We start from the raw sequence: 17,213 nt of genomic DNA, 5'->3' as shown, positions 1-17,213 counted from the left end.
ACCCAGGGCAGCCGGTGACATCATTTCCTTGGTGATTCAGTCCCTGTGGTCTGTCTGCTCTGACGTCATTCGGGGGAACAGCTGCAGGGGATTATGGGAGACGTTAAGAGGCATACAGCACTTACCACAAAACCACTACAGGCTATTACATAGCCACATACAGTACTTAAATTACTCCGTGGAATTTTATTACTTATTTATTTACACATGAAACAATAGCAAAGACATTCAGGAGCAACTGTAACCAAAATTACCTCAGAGTACAGGACTGTATCTGATGTTGCTTTTAGCTAAATTGCTTGCCACTGGCACTTAATTTTCCAGGCCATCCATGAGTAATGCAGTCGAGACTTTTCATGATCCTCCCAATGTTTTGTACTACAGAGTCCACCATTCTTAAGTATTTTTTCACTTTATTCAGACAGAGGTAAGATCACAGTACAGACAGTACCATTGCAAGGAATCAAATAGCCAGTCACATGGGGAATGTGTATATGTACTGAGAATCTGCCACCCTGCACCACACGATCTCTCTGCAAATATAATCTTTACCAGTTCCTGTGGATTGTATGCCGTTCCATAACTATAGCTATTGCTGCATTCATTGGATTGGACCCCGGGTGGACATCAGATATTGAATGGAATCAGAAGGGGTTTCCCAACTTCCAAGTCATGAGCAAATGCTGTTTACTGATACTGGATACAAATTGACATTATTGTGCCTGAACTGTTGGACAGGGGAATGGGGGAAGGGGGGGTAGAGAGGGGGTAGGAGTGAGTTTTTGATGAGCCACACGCAGTGGGGTCCCGTCTCTGGTGTTCCGGAATTCCAAGAATTTGGGGGGGAAATGAAAATGCCCGGAATGTATTTGTGCCTGTGCTCAGATCCCACTTAGCACCAGGGTGTTAATGGGGGCACATCGTGGGGCGTGCCGTACTGGGGAACACAATGGAGGTGTGAACTCAGAGAAGATTAAGAAAGAAGAGCCCCCATCAGCTAACCTGATAATGGCGACTACAGAGGGAAATAAGCACTGGCTTATCGCTGCTCCTGTGGGAAAACCCATTGCAGTTAACCTCATCCTCTTAGTGTCCCTGTCATCACTAATGCACTGTGATGTCACAAAAGCCTGTGATGTTAACACAAATCACTGCATTTAAAATGTGCTGATGTAAAACCGTGCAAATAGCTATAGTGATATAGACAATTTAATATTAAATCACTGAATGATTCATATCTATATTCATAAAGCATCTCAGAATAATTTAGATCTGAGAGCTGCTCTAGGATCAGTTTACCTTTTCAGCGAATGATGACATAGTTTCGCGGCCTGGATAAGGTTAGGAACATCGACAAGGGACACTTCATCTTATATCAATGCTCCTACTGTGAAAATCTTTATGAATATGGGCCCTGTTCTCTGTTTTTTTTCTGTCACCTTTCTGTCACCTTTCCGCTTTTAAAACATTCATTAGCGTTACCTAGATTTTTTGGTCATTCTGATATTTTAGACCCTTTTAGAATTTTTAGCCAAAAAACTACATATTGTACGATGGAGAGAAAGCTCTCTGTCACACATTGTAGAAGCTCAGTGCTGGTCTGTGATGGACTGAGAAACCATGACAACCCATGACATTCCTCAAACTCCACCAGCAACCCTCCGGTAAACGCACTCCTTTCTGGTCAAACTGTGGAGAAACTCCGAGAGGGGACTGCACCCTTGGCTGTGTAAGCCACAGGACACCGCACACAGTAGCATCTCAAGCGTGGAGCATTAATCTTTTACGCGCAGGCGCCGCCCATTTAAAAATGATCCGTCTTGTTACGGCTTGTTGCGCTTCAGTACCTCCGTAGTTCCCCGTCGACCGTGACGCTCGTAAATCTGCCCGGCATCGGAGTGACGAGTAATAAACGAAAGTAAATATACACGGTAACTATGGCTGACGAACGCAAACAGTGGCGGTAAATGAAATAGACCCTGGGGGGGTGGTGGGGGGCTCGCCCCGACCGCTGCCTCTCTCGGGCGGGACGTGAGTGCGGTCGCCAGATGCGTCACACATCCAGTTGTCTGCGGACGGCTTCACCCCCCCCCCCCCAAAAAAAAGCGTCATGCACTAACCTCCCCAAGTGCAGATATGTTAGTGGAGCACTAACATGCAAGTGCTGACTGAAACGCATAAGTGTGTGTGTGTGACCATGAACACACATGCCTATGCTTAGACTCACACGCATGGATAAATACATGGATGCACACGCACACATACACGGACACACGCTTGGACATACTGTGCATACGCCCACACATATGTACACACCCATGCTCGCATGCATATCTGAACATATCCATAAACACACACACACAAGCCCACACACACGCATGCAGGTGATGTCATTTTCAACAGCACCGTGTTGTCAAGGCGGATTACCGCCACATGTGGGACTTGATTTCTGAGCAAAATGACCGGACAGGACGTTGATTCTTCAGCTGACTTTTCAGGCCCACTGAGATAAACATGCTAACGATCAATATGAAAACTGCACCTTTATAGCAAGCGTGCATCGAGTGTCCTTCTGCCGCAAAAAACGCTGCAGTTAGACCTGGTAAGAGCCCCCAGCTGAGAGGCTCTTCATTTCACACATTAGTTTCATATGACAGGACGCCGCTTGTTTCCGCGGTGTCAGGTTGAACCTGCAACCGCTGCGGGTTCCTTCCCGGCTGGCACGCTGGCATCCCGCTGACTGGCACGCGGGTGTTGCTCCAGCGAGCCGCGGCTCCGCGCCGGGCCAACACAAACACAGCCTCCGGCCGCGACGCAGCGCGCCGCGGAGACAGCGCGTGAATTTACGGTGAGTTACTGACACCTCTCTCGGGCTTCTGGGAAACGGCTCCTCCGTCAGCGCTCAGCGCCAAAGGAAGTCGCCGAGACTCCAGAGACCGGCGGCGTGGACGCGGTGGAAAACCACGCCGACTCGCGGAGATTCTCCGGGATTAATTTCGCCAAATTAATCTCTGAGTTAAACTGCCAAGTTAATCTCTCCTTTTAGTTGTTGTTGTTGTTGTTGATAATGACAATGACCTTTCAAGCAAAATAACTGTGCCAGACAAAGTCTGGCTTTTGTTTTATGTCAGGACTATTCAACTGTCTGCCCAAGGGCAAATGCTTTTTATTATATTTATTAAAATGACCAATTATCTTTGAGAACAACAAAATAAGAAGTTGGATGCATCAAAACATCTGCATAGTGTCAGCATTCCTGAAAACAATTCCATTTGTAGTAGAAACCATAGCGATGGGGTATTTTACACTAAATTCATTAGCCAATGGCTGTTGGTTACTGCTTTTACATCACGCTCCAGGAAAACTAATTGCACTTGCATACCTCAGCTCAACTGGAAACTGAGCACAAACCCATTGCATATTTCAGAACATGATTCCACATGATCAGGCGCTGGAGACACAGAAAAAAGACAGGTACTGGGACACCAGCCCTTCTGCGTGATTGTTTCACTGCCACATCACACTTTTTTTCTTTTTCTTAAAGGGACACAAAGATGATTGTCAAAAGAGAAAAGCAACACCACCCATAATCACGACTTGTCTGCCAGCTCATTCCCCAGCCAAGGTAAAAAAAAAAAAAAGAAGCCGCCAACAGCTATTGGTCGGAACTCTGATCCGGTTAACTCACCAATTACACAGCTGTAAGGCCAGAAACGAGCCTTTCAAACGCGCTTTGAAGCTGAACTGAATGTTAACAGAGAGAGAGAGAGAGAGAGAGAGAGATGTTTCTCCCGGGAGCGTTCCACTGGTAGGCAGTGCAGGTGAGGATACCGGAAAGGTTCCTGTTTGGCAGTGGAAGGCAATGCTTTCTCTTCTTCACAATCGAAGCAATTATGAGATGTCACCGGTGATTGACGGCTATTAGAAATAATGCACTTACATGCCTCACGCTACACAGTCGGAATCTCATTTGTCAGGTTTCTTATTCACAACGCTTGCAATGTTTTCCTAGATGTTTAGTTGTCTGTGAGATGCCACTTGGATAAACGGTTGCGACAGCTTAAAAACTGATCGGAATGTGTAATTTATAGCAATAAACATTGTGAGAACACGCATCCGACGTTTGCCTGAAACTACAAGCCTGCTTTAGCAGGACAGAAGACAGATCTCCTGTTTTTGCTGTGCTGCACTTATTCCGGAATCACGTAAGGATGAACGAGCAAGCCCAGGCAGAACTCTTTCAATGGAACATTTCGTCAAAATCCAGCAAGCACTTGGCACCTGATTTGTACATAATGCTAAGCTCTCCAGATAAAAACAACTGGTTGCTCTGAACGTTCAAAGGTGTTACAGGAGAACATTATTTTTCCTCAGAGAAAATGACCAAGCTGACCACAGGACAGCGCCATGATTGAGTAGTATCTTTGGAAATCCTTAGAAAATTCTATCGCTTTCCCTAGTGTACTTTTTGTTTTCTAAAATGTGCCACCTTACCTCGCTGTCTCTTGTGATAATGATGGTTTAAGTCGCTCTGTTGTATACTGGACTCTTACCTGACTGATAGCTGTTCTGCGGCCCAGTCCCGTTGCTGTCTACACGCCTGCAGTTCAGACCATTGACCTGGTGTTCGGTCGACCTGGTCGTGTGACTCCCCTCGGTTTTCTTGACCGAATTCGAGCGGGCGGCAACAGGCATGAAGGTGGGGTCGAGGTCCATGATGAGCTGGTTGAGCTGGTCTATCGACTGGTCGATGTCCACGGTGAGAGCGGCGAATTCGTCCACCTTGTTGTCGCTCTTGCCCCTAATGGTGACTTCTGGTACTGTGGGTGACCTGCAGGTTTGCAGATCGCCCTCTGTGGCCATATAGGGGTACTGCTGGGCTGCCACCATCTGCTGCTGGCGGACCCAGGTCTGCGTGGAGTACCCCTCCTGCCCAAAGGCCGGGGGCTGGGTCACCCGGATGACGGGGATGGCCGCCCCCCTCGACAGGAAGTCCCTCTTGTCACGCCCGTAGTCGTCCCGCCCGCCATTCGTGTCCATCGCCGTGGAAACAGAAACGGAGACGGAAGCGTGGTGCTCGTCGCCGCCGTGACTCCCGAAGTCGTCCGACAGCAGGGAGTTGTGGCTGCCCTTGTGCCGGCCCTCGGAGGAGGACATGGTCCCGATGCTGTCCACGCTGTGGAGGCCGTCCTCGTCGTCGTCCAGGATGTCCGTCTCCCGGTCCCGCAGGCGCCGCGCCTCGCCGTTCACGCGCGCCCCTCGGGCCGAGGCCACGCCCCGGGCCGGTCCCGCGGAGACCGAGCGCTCCCCCGGCATCTCCGCGCCCGAACGCTCCGAGCCCTCCACCCCGAACCCGCACAGGAGCCTCTTCAGCTCCGTGGCCTCCTGCTGGCTTGGGCCCCGCTGCGGCCCCTGGGCCCGGCCCGTCAGCACGGAGGTGCTGGAGAGCCCCGAGTCACTGCTAGCCGAAAGGGTGTGGTCGCTGTGGTCTGTCCGGCAGGCCACGCCCGGGGGCGACTGCTCCGAACTCTTCTGCCGGGCTTTGGGGCGGGACGAGCAGGACCTGGACTCCTGTGCATGCAGCACTAAAAAAACAAGAACACAAGTCCTTCAAGCTTTGCTCATCGAGTATCTAAAAAACAAGAACACAAGTCCTTCAAGCTTTGCTCATCGAGTATCTAAAAAACAAGACAACAATTCCTTCAAGCTCTCTTCTTTGAGTATCTGGAGAAGACAAGAACTCATGTCTTTCAAACTCTCATTGAATATCTAAAAAAGGCAAGAGCACAAGTCCTTCAAACTTTCCTCATTGAGTATCTAAAAAACAACAACACGAGTCCTTCAAGCGTTCCTCATTGAGTATCTAGACAAGACACAAACAGAAGGCATTCAAGCTGACAGTGCACCTAGAGCTACGTGGCAATGTAACATAATGGTCAGGGAAGGATATGGGTTCAATTTCAAGCTGCATTGCTGCTTTGAGCAAAGTACCTGACCTGCTTCATTTAAATAGGCAGCTGTGTAAATGCTGTGTAAAAAACCGCATGTAGAAAATGCGACCTGTGCAGGTTGCTCTGGATAAAATAAATTATTAAATTAGCATTAAATGACCTGTATAAGACAACATTCCTTTTTCCTTCAAGTTCCCATTGCACATATAAAAAAGAAAGCTCCAGAGCACATAGCACATAATGCATAGCACAACTCCAGACCCTGTTGGTTTGCGTTTTATGGCCATATGTTACTGTAAAGAATTTATTTTACGCAGGCGCCTGCACAAGGACACTCGCATGAGGTATGGCCCATTTCACAAAATCTTCACACTCCTGTGGCTCAGCATGTCGAGATAAAAACCATAATTTTGTGTGCCTAGCTTGCCACTGTAAAGCGAGCTGAACCCCAGAATGTTCCGCTCTCTAATCTGGTTGGGGATGTGGAAGATTACCCTGTTTTTTTAAGCGAGAGAAACAAACACGTATCCACACTTAATCTTTAAAGAATTTTCAGGAATCCAACAATGACTGAACCAGTAGAACATTGTAAGTTTCTAACGTCATAAAATATTTGGCCAATCAGAACAGCTGTATGCACATAGATTTCACACCAGGAACCACAGCTGGAGAAGGGCCCTCATTTCCTTTATCTTAAAGCAGAAAAGCAAGGAAAAGTCACATGACCACCGATTATCTAATTTATTGGCAGACTGCAGCATTCACTGTCTGTAACAGGTTATAGATGCTACATTGACCAGTCAAAATAGAGCAAGTTCAGGGCAAACCACATCCTGAATAAAGGATACGGGGATATTTTTCTCTGCATTTCATAGCTACATTTTCACATAAACACACCAGACAGAGGTCAAATACTTTCAAGCTACGCAACAAGGGCATTAATCACAACCTCAGTCACATGAAAGTAGAACCTTTAACACTCCAGTGTTTGACCTCTGACATACAATTCAGCCATGGACAGCACAGTATGAAGTCCTTATAACATCTGACCCTAAGTGCGTTTATAACATCTCTCTTAAAAGCTATGCAGTGAGACAGAATAGCCCATTGGTCAAAGGATGTATCCCCATAAGAGGCAATCAATTAACCCACGACACCAATGCTAAATACATTATGCAGATGACAGCAGCCGTGCGTAAACAGCCACTCGGTATAATGACAATTCCTTGTGCTCCCCCTTCCCCCCATCTTCCCCTTCGCAATGTCCCAAAAGAATAATAATAGGGAAACATTTAAACAAATGACCTCCATTTAGGAGTAGCTTTAGTCTACTTACAAATAGCAGCATTTGCAGCACGCTTCAGCTAATCTGCCATTAAATGCTCTCCTTCCAGAACAAACAGGACAATAGGAATGTACATACCAACCCCCCACCCCCCCCCCCCCCCCCCCCACACACACACACATACCTGATCTCCAAGCCGTCTGGCCCTCCAGCCCCGACACATTCACCACATTGAAAGCTACACAAACATCTCCGTGGGGTCTAGGGTTCACATTCGCCCAGCTGAATGTCACAAATTCCCCTGTAGCTGCAACAAGGTGATAACATTTCCCCGTCATGCCCTTCCCCTGTCCCTGAATCTCCCTCTGGTCCTTTATCCCCTCTTTCTCTCCTCTCGCTCAAAGTTCTGTCACCACTCTCATTCTATTTTCTCTTTTCCCCCTCTTTTCTCTCTGTTCGAATGCCAACATTGATCCTGCTTTCTCTCTCCCTCTCCTTCTCTCTGTCCATTTGCCAGTCAAGCTCCTGCTTTCTCTGTTTTTGTCACTACATTTTCCATCCCTCTCCACCCCTCCCTCACTATTTCCATAGCAGTACTAACAGTACCCTTACCTCTTTCTCTCTCCACAGGTGAGTGAGTGCGCGCTCTCTCTCTCTCTCTCACTCTCCCTCTCTCTCACACACACAAATGAGTGGAGTGAGTGACAGAAAGATCAAGGGGGAGAAAGAGAGAAAGGGAAGGGTGCTGGTTGGCTCAGCCCAAACGACACAACTTCACAGCAGCCCCCCACATTTCTGCCTCCCCTCCCCCTCCCCCTCCCCTCCCCCTCACCCCCCCCCCCCCCCCCAGCACCCCTCCCCCTTGCCCCCCTTGACTGGTCTGAGAATGAGGTGTGTATTTTTGCAGTACACAGCAAAGACTCAGTTGGCCAAGTATGGTTGGGGAAATGTAAACAGCAGTGGAGAGGACGGGGCGGAGAAGGGGTGCTGGCACCAAGGTTAACTGTAATCTGAACTAACAGGGCCCATGGGGATGGAGGGGAGGGAGAGCGAGAGAATGGAGGGAAAGGGAGAGTGAGAGAGAGAGAGAGTGAGTGAGTGAGTGAAAGAGAGAGAGAGAGAGGTCCAAATGAATATGAAAACAAAATTCCTTTGTTCAGGTCTTTTTCACACTGGGAGGGGTTGTGCTTTAGTTAGAGCATGGGGGGGGGGGCGGTTTCTGCCCTATCGCTGAGCTGTTTTCTGAAACAGATGCACATTTTCCCATCTGTCGGGTCTCCCAAAAATTACATAGCCGCCTTGGACATATTTAAACCCGGCACAGGAACAGATGTGCGCAGACCCAAATTGCTAGCTTCACAAATTGCCGTAACCGTTCCTTTATAAGAACCGCCTCGGAACCACATCGGAATGGTTCTGATCTTTCAGCAGTCAACCTGGGATACCCACATACCCAACGGACGGACCTCCTTTTCCTCTCATGACAGACCAGATGTGGTAAGCATAAGATATGAAAAGCTGCCACAGCAACAAACAAACTCGTGTTTTTCACCAAGAGAAGACAAGAAGTTGGGGAGAAAGACAACGTACGTAGACGCGTTTGGCTGCGTCTCAGAGCCTGGTTGGTATTTCGCAGACTATAGTAATTGGCACGCAGCATTGTAATTATAATTTTCCCTTTTTTGTCTGCAGCCACTTTTTGGGGTTTTGCAATCGGTGAGTCACCAGCATTTACAATCGCCTCGGCTTGAAACCAGCCAGCGCACTGGTTTAGGTTTCTGTTTAATCCAACAAGGCCCATTTTCTTTTTTAATTCAATGGCTGCACATAAGTACAGCACAGGCAAACCTGCTTGTTGAGGTTTCGCTAACTCCACTGAAATTGCTCCATTTTCATTTCGGTAAGAAACTATGGGCAGGGGTGTCAGGGGTACACCTGTTGCAAAATACCAACAAAAAAAAAAAGTATCACTAGTATAAACCATGTTGTAATTGCTTATTTAAAGGCAGCCGGGGCTGGTGTTTGAAAAGGGATTAGGAGTTTATTTTTATTATGTTATCACAAAAGCAGGTGTGCATCTTGTAAATCGTTCAGGTGATTCATTTGAAAGCTGTTCTGAAAAAGTCTTAAATGTTTTAATTAGGCAAAGGTTTAGTACTTTTTTGGGGCAAATCCATGCAAGACCACACACCGGGATGATGCCATTAAAAGGCTGATCGAAATTAATTAGTCCAGCTGATCACTTTCACTTGGTTTATAAGCCTCCTTAACTGTCTTTTATATTGACACAGCAGCATTCTTTTGACACAGTCTCGATTGGCAAGTGCATGTTGTGCTTTGCTGAGCGAAATTCACTGTTGATTAATAAGCCTGTGCCAAATTCCTGCTGGAGCAGAAGTCATTGCAAACAAACGTAATGTCCACTTGTGAAACTCAGTTTGCTCAGGCTCCACAAGAACACTATAAGACCAAAAAAAAAAAACAAACAAGAAAAAAAATACAATAAATAAAACTGATTGTTTGGCTTAAAAAAAAGTAAGAGTCACCATTTTGTGCAAAATGGTTCCCGTTGCATTTTGTCGTTTGCATTCAGGGGCCTTAAATCTGCAGCTGTTCAGATTTTATTTACGACCAAAGCGTTTCTTAGGGTTCAGAAATCGCACAGAAACCGCCTAACACTAAAGTAGTCGCAGGCATTTTTTTATGCCCCCATATTTTCTATTTTTAGCGTCCGCGGTGGAGTCCGAAGGGAACGGCCCGGGAGCGCAAAAGCGAAATCCGTCTGGGGGAGGTGCCGCAGCCGACCGCGGGACGGGGGCGGGCCTGCCCGCTGTTGTGAAACCCTGGGTTCCAGCTTCTCACACAAAAACTGTCTGTGGCCCGCACACCGAGGGGGGTCAGGGATGGAGCAGAGAGGGGGGAGGAGATGAAGGAGATACAGTCACTTTTTTTAGGAACACCATGACCCATAACAAAAAAAAAAAGGAATGTAAAAGCGTATCTCCTGACCCTGAGGCCTTGTGTGCTCGTGGGCTGTAAACTACGCCGCTCCCTGCCCTGGCTGTTTTGTTCGGAGAGAAACGACGGCGACCGCGCCCCGGCCCTAGCGCCCGCGCAGCGTTCTCTCCTTTCCTAATGAGGCCGTTCCGGGGGCCACGTGTAGCGGCCGCTGGGGCGTGCTAACGCGATCACGTTATGCTCCGCTCGGCAGCGATAGCCTGCTCACACCAGAACAAAGAACAAAAAAAAACCCATTAAAAAAACCCCTGACTGACTGAATATGAAAACACAAACATCTTCATCTGTACACACAGGGCTGTCACAGCCTGAAAAACCACCAAAAAAAAACAAAACAAAACAAAAAAAAAAACCGCTAACTGCCAGTTAGCAGCTGGATCTGTGTTACGCAAAGCTGTGGGTTTTAGAGAGAGTGATGATCAGCACTATCCCAGGTATGTTGACTGGGATCTGAGCAGCAAGAACACACAGAGAAATGTTTGCGTTGGCTGCGGGGACGCCTGACTTTTTGAAAGCTAGCTGTTACGAGGAGACAAAGCGAAGAAAAAGTGTTTGGCTGAAGGTACCGTAATTTGAAATTCTGTCCAGTCATCAGCATAGACTTGGTGTGTGTGACCCTGTTATGTCCAACCAAACACTTTCCCAGAGGTCTTTGAGGTGCGTTTAAACTGTGTAGAAAAGAGGTAAAGTCCCAATGATTCATCAGCATGGTGTTCAACTCCAGTATATCGAGGCAGTTAGTGTAAATTCACTTTAAATGTGTCATTTATCACATTCTTATTCAGAGCAACATAGGCACCAGCCCCTGTGATTCATTTAGCAGAGCGGATGACCAGTCATTTCAGTTAACCCATTCATTCCCTTCCTACTGTATCTGTTACAGGAACGCAGAAGGCGAGGTTCTGGTGAGCGGTACCTTCCCCGTCGCAGCTCAGGTTCTTGTATGAGTCCCAGCGGGTCAGAGCTTCCACGAGGCTGCAGTCCACAGCCACGTCCGGGCCGTTCTGCCATCGGTCCGACCCTGTGGACCGGAACCAGAGAATCCACGATCCACGTCATTCCACAGTCCAGTAATAGGTGTGTGTGTATTTACCTATGAGTGTGAGCATGTCTGTGTGTGTCTGTGTGTCTGTGTGTGTATCTACCTACGAGTGTGAGCATGTGTGTGTTTGTGTGTGTGAGCTTGAGTTGGCATATATTTGTGTGATTCTGCATTACCTGTTATCCTCTCTGGACTCTCTGAAAGCACCAGTTCAATCTTCCCATAATCTGGAAACCTGGGATCTGGAATGTGAAAATAGAGTTTACACCAAGAAAGGAAAGACACACAATACAAAAGCCAAAGAGATTGTATCAGTGCAGATAACAGGAAGTACAGAAACCGGGCGTAAGCAGAGTTGCAATTTTCAAAGTCACTCCCAACATGGACCTACTTCTGTTTGCGCCCTCTAGGTCCTCCTTCTCGAAAATGAGATTGTAGCCTTGGACGGTGCCCGTGTGGAACTGGAGGCGGAAAACCAGCTCCTTTTCCCCCCTGGGAAGGCTTTTATGGTAACACTTCACCTGCAATATCAACAGAATCTGCTATCAGAACAGCTCAATCTGCGTCTTCCTTTTGAATCCTCTTTAAAACCTCACGTTTGTAAGATGGCGTTGACTTGAGTGGTAACCTTTTTTGCTGAATTTTATTCAGCCTTGGTCTTGCTGTGCCACTTATCGGTGTTTTATGTTCACTCATTATTGTATGTATCCTTTTATTTCTCATATTAATGATCATTTTCTGGTTTTATTTTTACATGTTATTTCTGCGTAAAGCCCTTTGACCTACAATTTACAAGAGGTGCGATACAAATAAACAGTCCATTTGGGCTCCACTTATGGCTCTCACAAAAGGAATGCAAGAAAAAGGTATTTGTGTGCATGTCTAGGAGCTTGAATTTTAATCCTCAACAGTTACGCACTGTTTTTTCCAGTGGCAAAATTGGAATATCATGTCTGCTTTATGAGATGTTGAATAAATTGGGTCTCCCGTAGGATACATTTCTTACCATGATGTCACCTTTGAGTATCTGAGCTGGCTCCAGGGCAATGTAGATCCTGTTCCTGTGTCCTGGACCTATGTTGCTGTGATACAGACAGACAGGCCAATCAGCCATTTGAGATAGAGAGGACAAGCCAATAAACCATCAGAGACAGAGATGATAAACCAATCAGCATAGAGGGATAGAGAGAACAGGCTAATCAATGTTTAGGAAAATTCTCCCTTTAAGTGTGAGTCAACTTTGTGTCAACAAGACCAGGTCAAAACCTAGTATGGCTGGACCTAACACACGTGATCTGGCCGACCAATGGTGTAACTTCATAACTCGGCCGACCAATGGTGTAACTTCATCACTCACTCAGTCACTCACTCAGTCACAGACATTCGCGGTTGTAGGGCTGGCCCCGCTGTTGCGGTCCAGCCAAACACACACACACACACATATATACACACATACACACAACAACAACAACAACAACAACAACAACACCATAATGAAGGATAACCCAGTGAACATTTTTGTGGTGAAACTGGGGTGAAAGCCTAGCTACTTTCATTTGAAAAGTGAACATGTTTTAGCTGACTAGGATGTAGCTGGGCTATATCTGGGTAAACCCTGAGCTATATTGGAGTTAACCAAGTGAATTCATGCCAAAATGTCTCTCAACCTAGATTTACACCCCTCTAGACATCCAGATCCTGGCTAGTGCTCACTGGAAACTTACTGTAATTTGGCATACTTACTATATTCCAGAAGTGTACACCACTTGCATTGCCTGATAGACTTTCAAATATGGCCGACATACTGCAAGCCAAAGGAAAAAATTCATTTAAACAATGTGGCGTAATTATATTGTCGTGATGCATTTAAAACAACGTGATCATTGTAACTTGCATTTCATGGCTTGAGTCATGGTTACTTTGAACATAGTTCCTGAGCTTTATAGTTGCGGAATGAAAAAATTATCAAAAACAGTTGCGGTAGATTGAATTCCACGGTACACTTACTGGAGCTTATGGTGTTTATTTCTGAGTGTCACGCTGTTCTGCCTACCTCCTTCAGTGTCAAAATTAGGAATCCCGTGTAGAATTACACAATGCAGGAACAGAGGCGATGAGTTCATTTTCACTGAGCCAGTTAGCAGGCTGTTCAGGATCCACACATATCTGTTACCAGAAAAAATAGCTTAATTCACCAAAGGTGCCTTATAAACATGTTAGCTTTTGACACTGAGCGAAGATTGCCTGGTTTTACTGCCAGAGATATCAAACTGAAAGGTCTCCAGATGCTGGGAGACTTCCTCTGCCACACTATAAACAGGTCTACAGCTGTGGAGTTATCAAGCCAACAATGACAGGAAAGACATAATTTCCATAAAAAAACAAGCGCACAGCTGTGCATGACCTGTGTGGCACTTGTGCATTTTGTGACATTTTGTGAGAGGTTTTATGTTTTCACGACGGGGTACGGAAGAGTAGCGGCAATGTATCAGGATGGTTAGTGAGCTGGGCCTGTAACTCAAAGGGTTAACTGTTGTTTCCATATGTGTTGACTACATCTCCACTGGTGTTTGCATTTGTATTTACTACCTGTAAATCTCCACTGGTGCAGAACTGAAGCATGAAGGCAGTGATTTGATTGCTAATGTCTGGGCCTTACGATGCCTTACCGCTTCTGTGATGGAGTCATTAGCGCAGACACTTTATCATCATAGAACTTTCTCATGGCGAAGCGGTCCAGAGCCTGACCAGCACTGGGGAGGGAGAGGGAGAGAGTGGTCAGTGATACTCCATACACACATATGCACACACACACACACGCACACACACGCACACACACGCATACACGCATACACACATACGCACACTCACACACACACACACACACACACACGCGCACACACACGCACATACACACACATGCACACACAAATACACTCACACATACACGCACACACACACACGCACATACACACACATGCACACACACATACACTCACACATACACACACACACACACACACACACAAATATACACACACACACACGCACATACATACACACGCACACACACACACACACAACCAAGTCCAAAGTAAACAGAGATCTCTGCTGGTGGGGGGCACGGGTACAGTCAACAGAAAGAGAAAGAGACATGGGGGGAGGGGGGCTCACTCTGCACTAAACCAACTGAAAGTCTTTTCTGCTGACTAGCCTCAGCTCTTAATGTGTCTTTTTTCACCGACTCAACGTCTGTGCAGAGCCCCCTGTGAATGAGGGAGAGGGAAAGCACAGGCCTCTACCAGCCTATTCCCACAGCCTTTATCTGCCAAAAAATCTGCATTGAATAAGCCCTCAAATTTAATCCAGCTGCCATTGCCCTGTCCACATTTCTGTAATAATAAAACTGAGGAAAAAAGTAACTTTTTATACTGACAAGCAGCCAATTCAAGAATAGAGCAAGCACTAAAAGATTTCAAGATTGTTTCACAAAGCATTGTTGAAAGTTAAGTACAAATAGTAGTGTGAATGAGTGTGGGTCTATGTCATGAGCACACACACACACACACACACACACACACACACCCACACACACATGTACATTGTCATCCTCTGAATAGCTGATGAAACAATTGCCCTGGTTTTCAGATCATTCTTGAGGACAGGATGTCAGACAGATGTGGACTGAGGTTACAGTATTTGACATGCAGAGTGAAGGGGGTTCCCATAGCAACCCAGCCCTGTCTCCAGGCAATGTCCGGTCAAATCAAAGCCTCTTTGCGTCACTTTTATTTCACAATACAAGGGTATGAGATTTCATCTTCTAACGCTGTTACGCACCTTGCTGATATATTGGTGAAGTTCACAAAGGATGAGATGATCACACCAATCCTCCCCTTTCCACCCTGAAGACGAGAAAAGAGAATGGTGTGAGCGTGATATCACACACAGAAAGGTCCCTGCCTTTTACTGTCAGTTGATGTCAGTTGCTGTCATTTCATGCTAAAATATTTTTGTAAAACATATTTGGTGTCTCTCTCCCAGGTTCTAAAACACAAACTCAGTCAGCAGAGAGAGGGAGAGGGGGAAGAGAAACCCACCTCCTCCCAGTCAGATTTGTTTCGTAAGGGGAGGGGGGTACCCACCCGGCAGTGGACCACCACCACATGCTGAAGGTCGGCATTGAGCCAGTTCTCCATGGCTTTGCAGATGGAGCAGATCTTATCCAGGGGTGGGGCGTGGAGGTCAGGCCAGCCCATGTCCATAGTCTGAAACAAAAAAGGGGCATTTCAATATACACATACACTTCAACACAGGGCTGTGGCCAATTTGAATTCACACAGTTCAGTAAATTAACTAAAATTGAGCTAATGAACTGAAAAATGCAGATAGAGCCACATGACAACACCTCTGAAAAATATAATCAAATAGCCTCTTTAAAAAATGTATGGCAATAGAAATAAAATACATGTCACGTATACTGTTATATATTTACATCCACACCCTAATTTAAAAGTTATATATCGTTTGTGCTTCAGCTTATTCAAATATGCATTCCATACACACATTAACATTTATGTATGATTAAAGTTATTTTAAATATATTGTTGTACTAAGGACTGCAAACACAAGCTCTTTCACAGAATCATTGTTTAATTCTGATGTTAAAAAGTACAAAAGTTCAAACTGTAAGTAAACACGTTTTGTTTAATATCACCCTTCTTCAGTGCATTAAATATATAAATATATATTTCCGCAAGCTAGTGGTAGTAGTTTCAACAGCAATGCTCATGTCTGTTTTGTAAGCCTAAAATTGCTATTCGTATACGACAGACAGTACGTTCATCCATTTTTTTATCCAATATAACATGTCTAGAATGGCAGACTGGCGAAAAGCAATCAATCATTTATTTTTAATGTGGCTGGCCCATCTTTTCTGTGGAATATTTCTAACCAATAGAAATTTAACCCATTAGCTGCCCGCTCAGAAGACCAGTATAAATAATGTTTTCCTTCCCAGTTAAAATGCATTTATTTTTCATTAGCCTGGCAACATTTCCCACAGACTCCCCTAATATGCTGACTAGATCTAATTTAAGGCAATTCAGAGCTAATCACTGACTAAACAGGGGGGCTAAATTGGGGGGGGGGGGGGGGGGTGGCAAAACGCCTCAGGAATGGCCGTGCATTTCCCGTTGAGCACCATTATTAGCTAATCAACCAAAGATCAGGGCCATTACCTTTGGGTTCATTTTAGTGAGATCATGTCTCTTCTCTGAGAGGTTGATAACCTGGAAGGCAAACAAAACAGCAATCAACACATGGCACTGAAGAACTAAATGCCCCCCTCAGGGGTATTTACACTGGGGTTTTAGGCACGGTGGAGACCTGCTGATATGATGGGACAAGATTTAGGAGATCACAGCTTTGGGCAGAGGATGCAGAGGGGTAATCAGCAAATAGGACCGGGGAAGGAGACAGCTGAAAGGATTTGAGAGAAGACAGGGTACGTGCGATGCCAGAGAGCAAGGAGGTACTTATGAAACCCATGATACCCAGTTGCATGAAAAAAAATGGGAGGGGAAAGATAGAGAAAAGCTTGGTTAGATACGAAGAGGTAAAGCTGCTCTGCAGTTGTCATGCTTTGATTCGTAATCTGAAAATCCAAAATGAGGCACATTTCACCAGGCTGAATAAAAAGAATTAACCCTTTTGTGACACCATTATAATTCCTGTAGATTACTGACAGTGTTCAAAGAAAAAACGATCTTCATCAATATACAGAAAGGAAATTCTTTCATATGATTCTTTTGGTTGGTAAGTTGCTTTGTTGAACATTCTCATTGATCTGTAGTCCTGCATTTTCTGCCATCTAAGGAGTTAAAGAGTTTAAAACTTCAAATACATATGCTACTAT

General features: G+C 45.9%; 1 protein-coding gene across 2 annotated transcripts in view; it reads right to left on the bottom strand.

Moving 5' to 3' along the window:
• Nucleotides 1-17,213, bottom strand: part of si:ch211-191a24.3 (tensin-3) — a 43,518-nt gene that overhangs the window by 15,500 nt on the left and 10,805 nt on the right. For both annotated transcript variants that reach the window (XM_035430993.1, XM_035430992.1), the window contains exons 3-14: nt 16,537-16,587; nt 15,442-15,564; nt 15,137-15,201; nt 13,966-14,049; nt 13,350-13,462; nt 13,040-13,100; nt 12,303-12,378; nt 11,688-11,817; nt 11,473-11,538; nt 11,171-11,275; nt 4,554-5,585; nt 1-81 (exon numbers count right to left, since the gene is read on the bottom strand). The exon at nt 1-81 is cut by the window's left edge and continues 77 nt beyond it. In XM_035430993.1, the coding sequence (XP_035286884.1) occupies nt 1-81; nt 4,554-5,585; nt 11,171-11,275; nt 11,473-11,538; nt 11,688-11,817; nt 12,303-12,378; nt 13,040-13,100; nt 13,350-13,462; nt 13,966-14,049; nt 15,137-15,201; nt 15,442-15,564; nt 16,537-16,587 (1,987 nt within the window). The remainder of the gene's footprint in view (nt 82-4,553; nt 5,586-11,170; nt 11,276-11,472; nt 11,539-11,687; nt 11,818-12,302; nt 12,379-13,039; nt 13,101-13,349; nt 13,463-13,965; nt 14,050-15,136; nt 15,202-15,441; nt 15,565-16,536; nt 16,588-17,213) is intronic.

The sequence above is a fragment of the Anguilla anguilla genome, chromosome 8 (genome assembly GCF_013347855.1).
Source record: "Anguilla anguilla isolate fAngAng1 chromosome 8, fAngAng1.pri, whole genome shotgun sequence".
Taxonomy (NCBI): Eukaryota; Metazoa; Chordata; class Actinopteri; order Anguilliformes; family Anguillidae; genus Anguilla; species Anguilla anguilla.
Note: the sequence above shows the minus strand (reverse complement) of the source record. Positions and strands in the feature narration are given on the sequence as shown.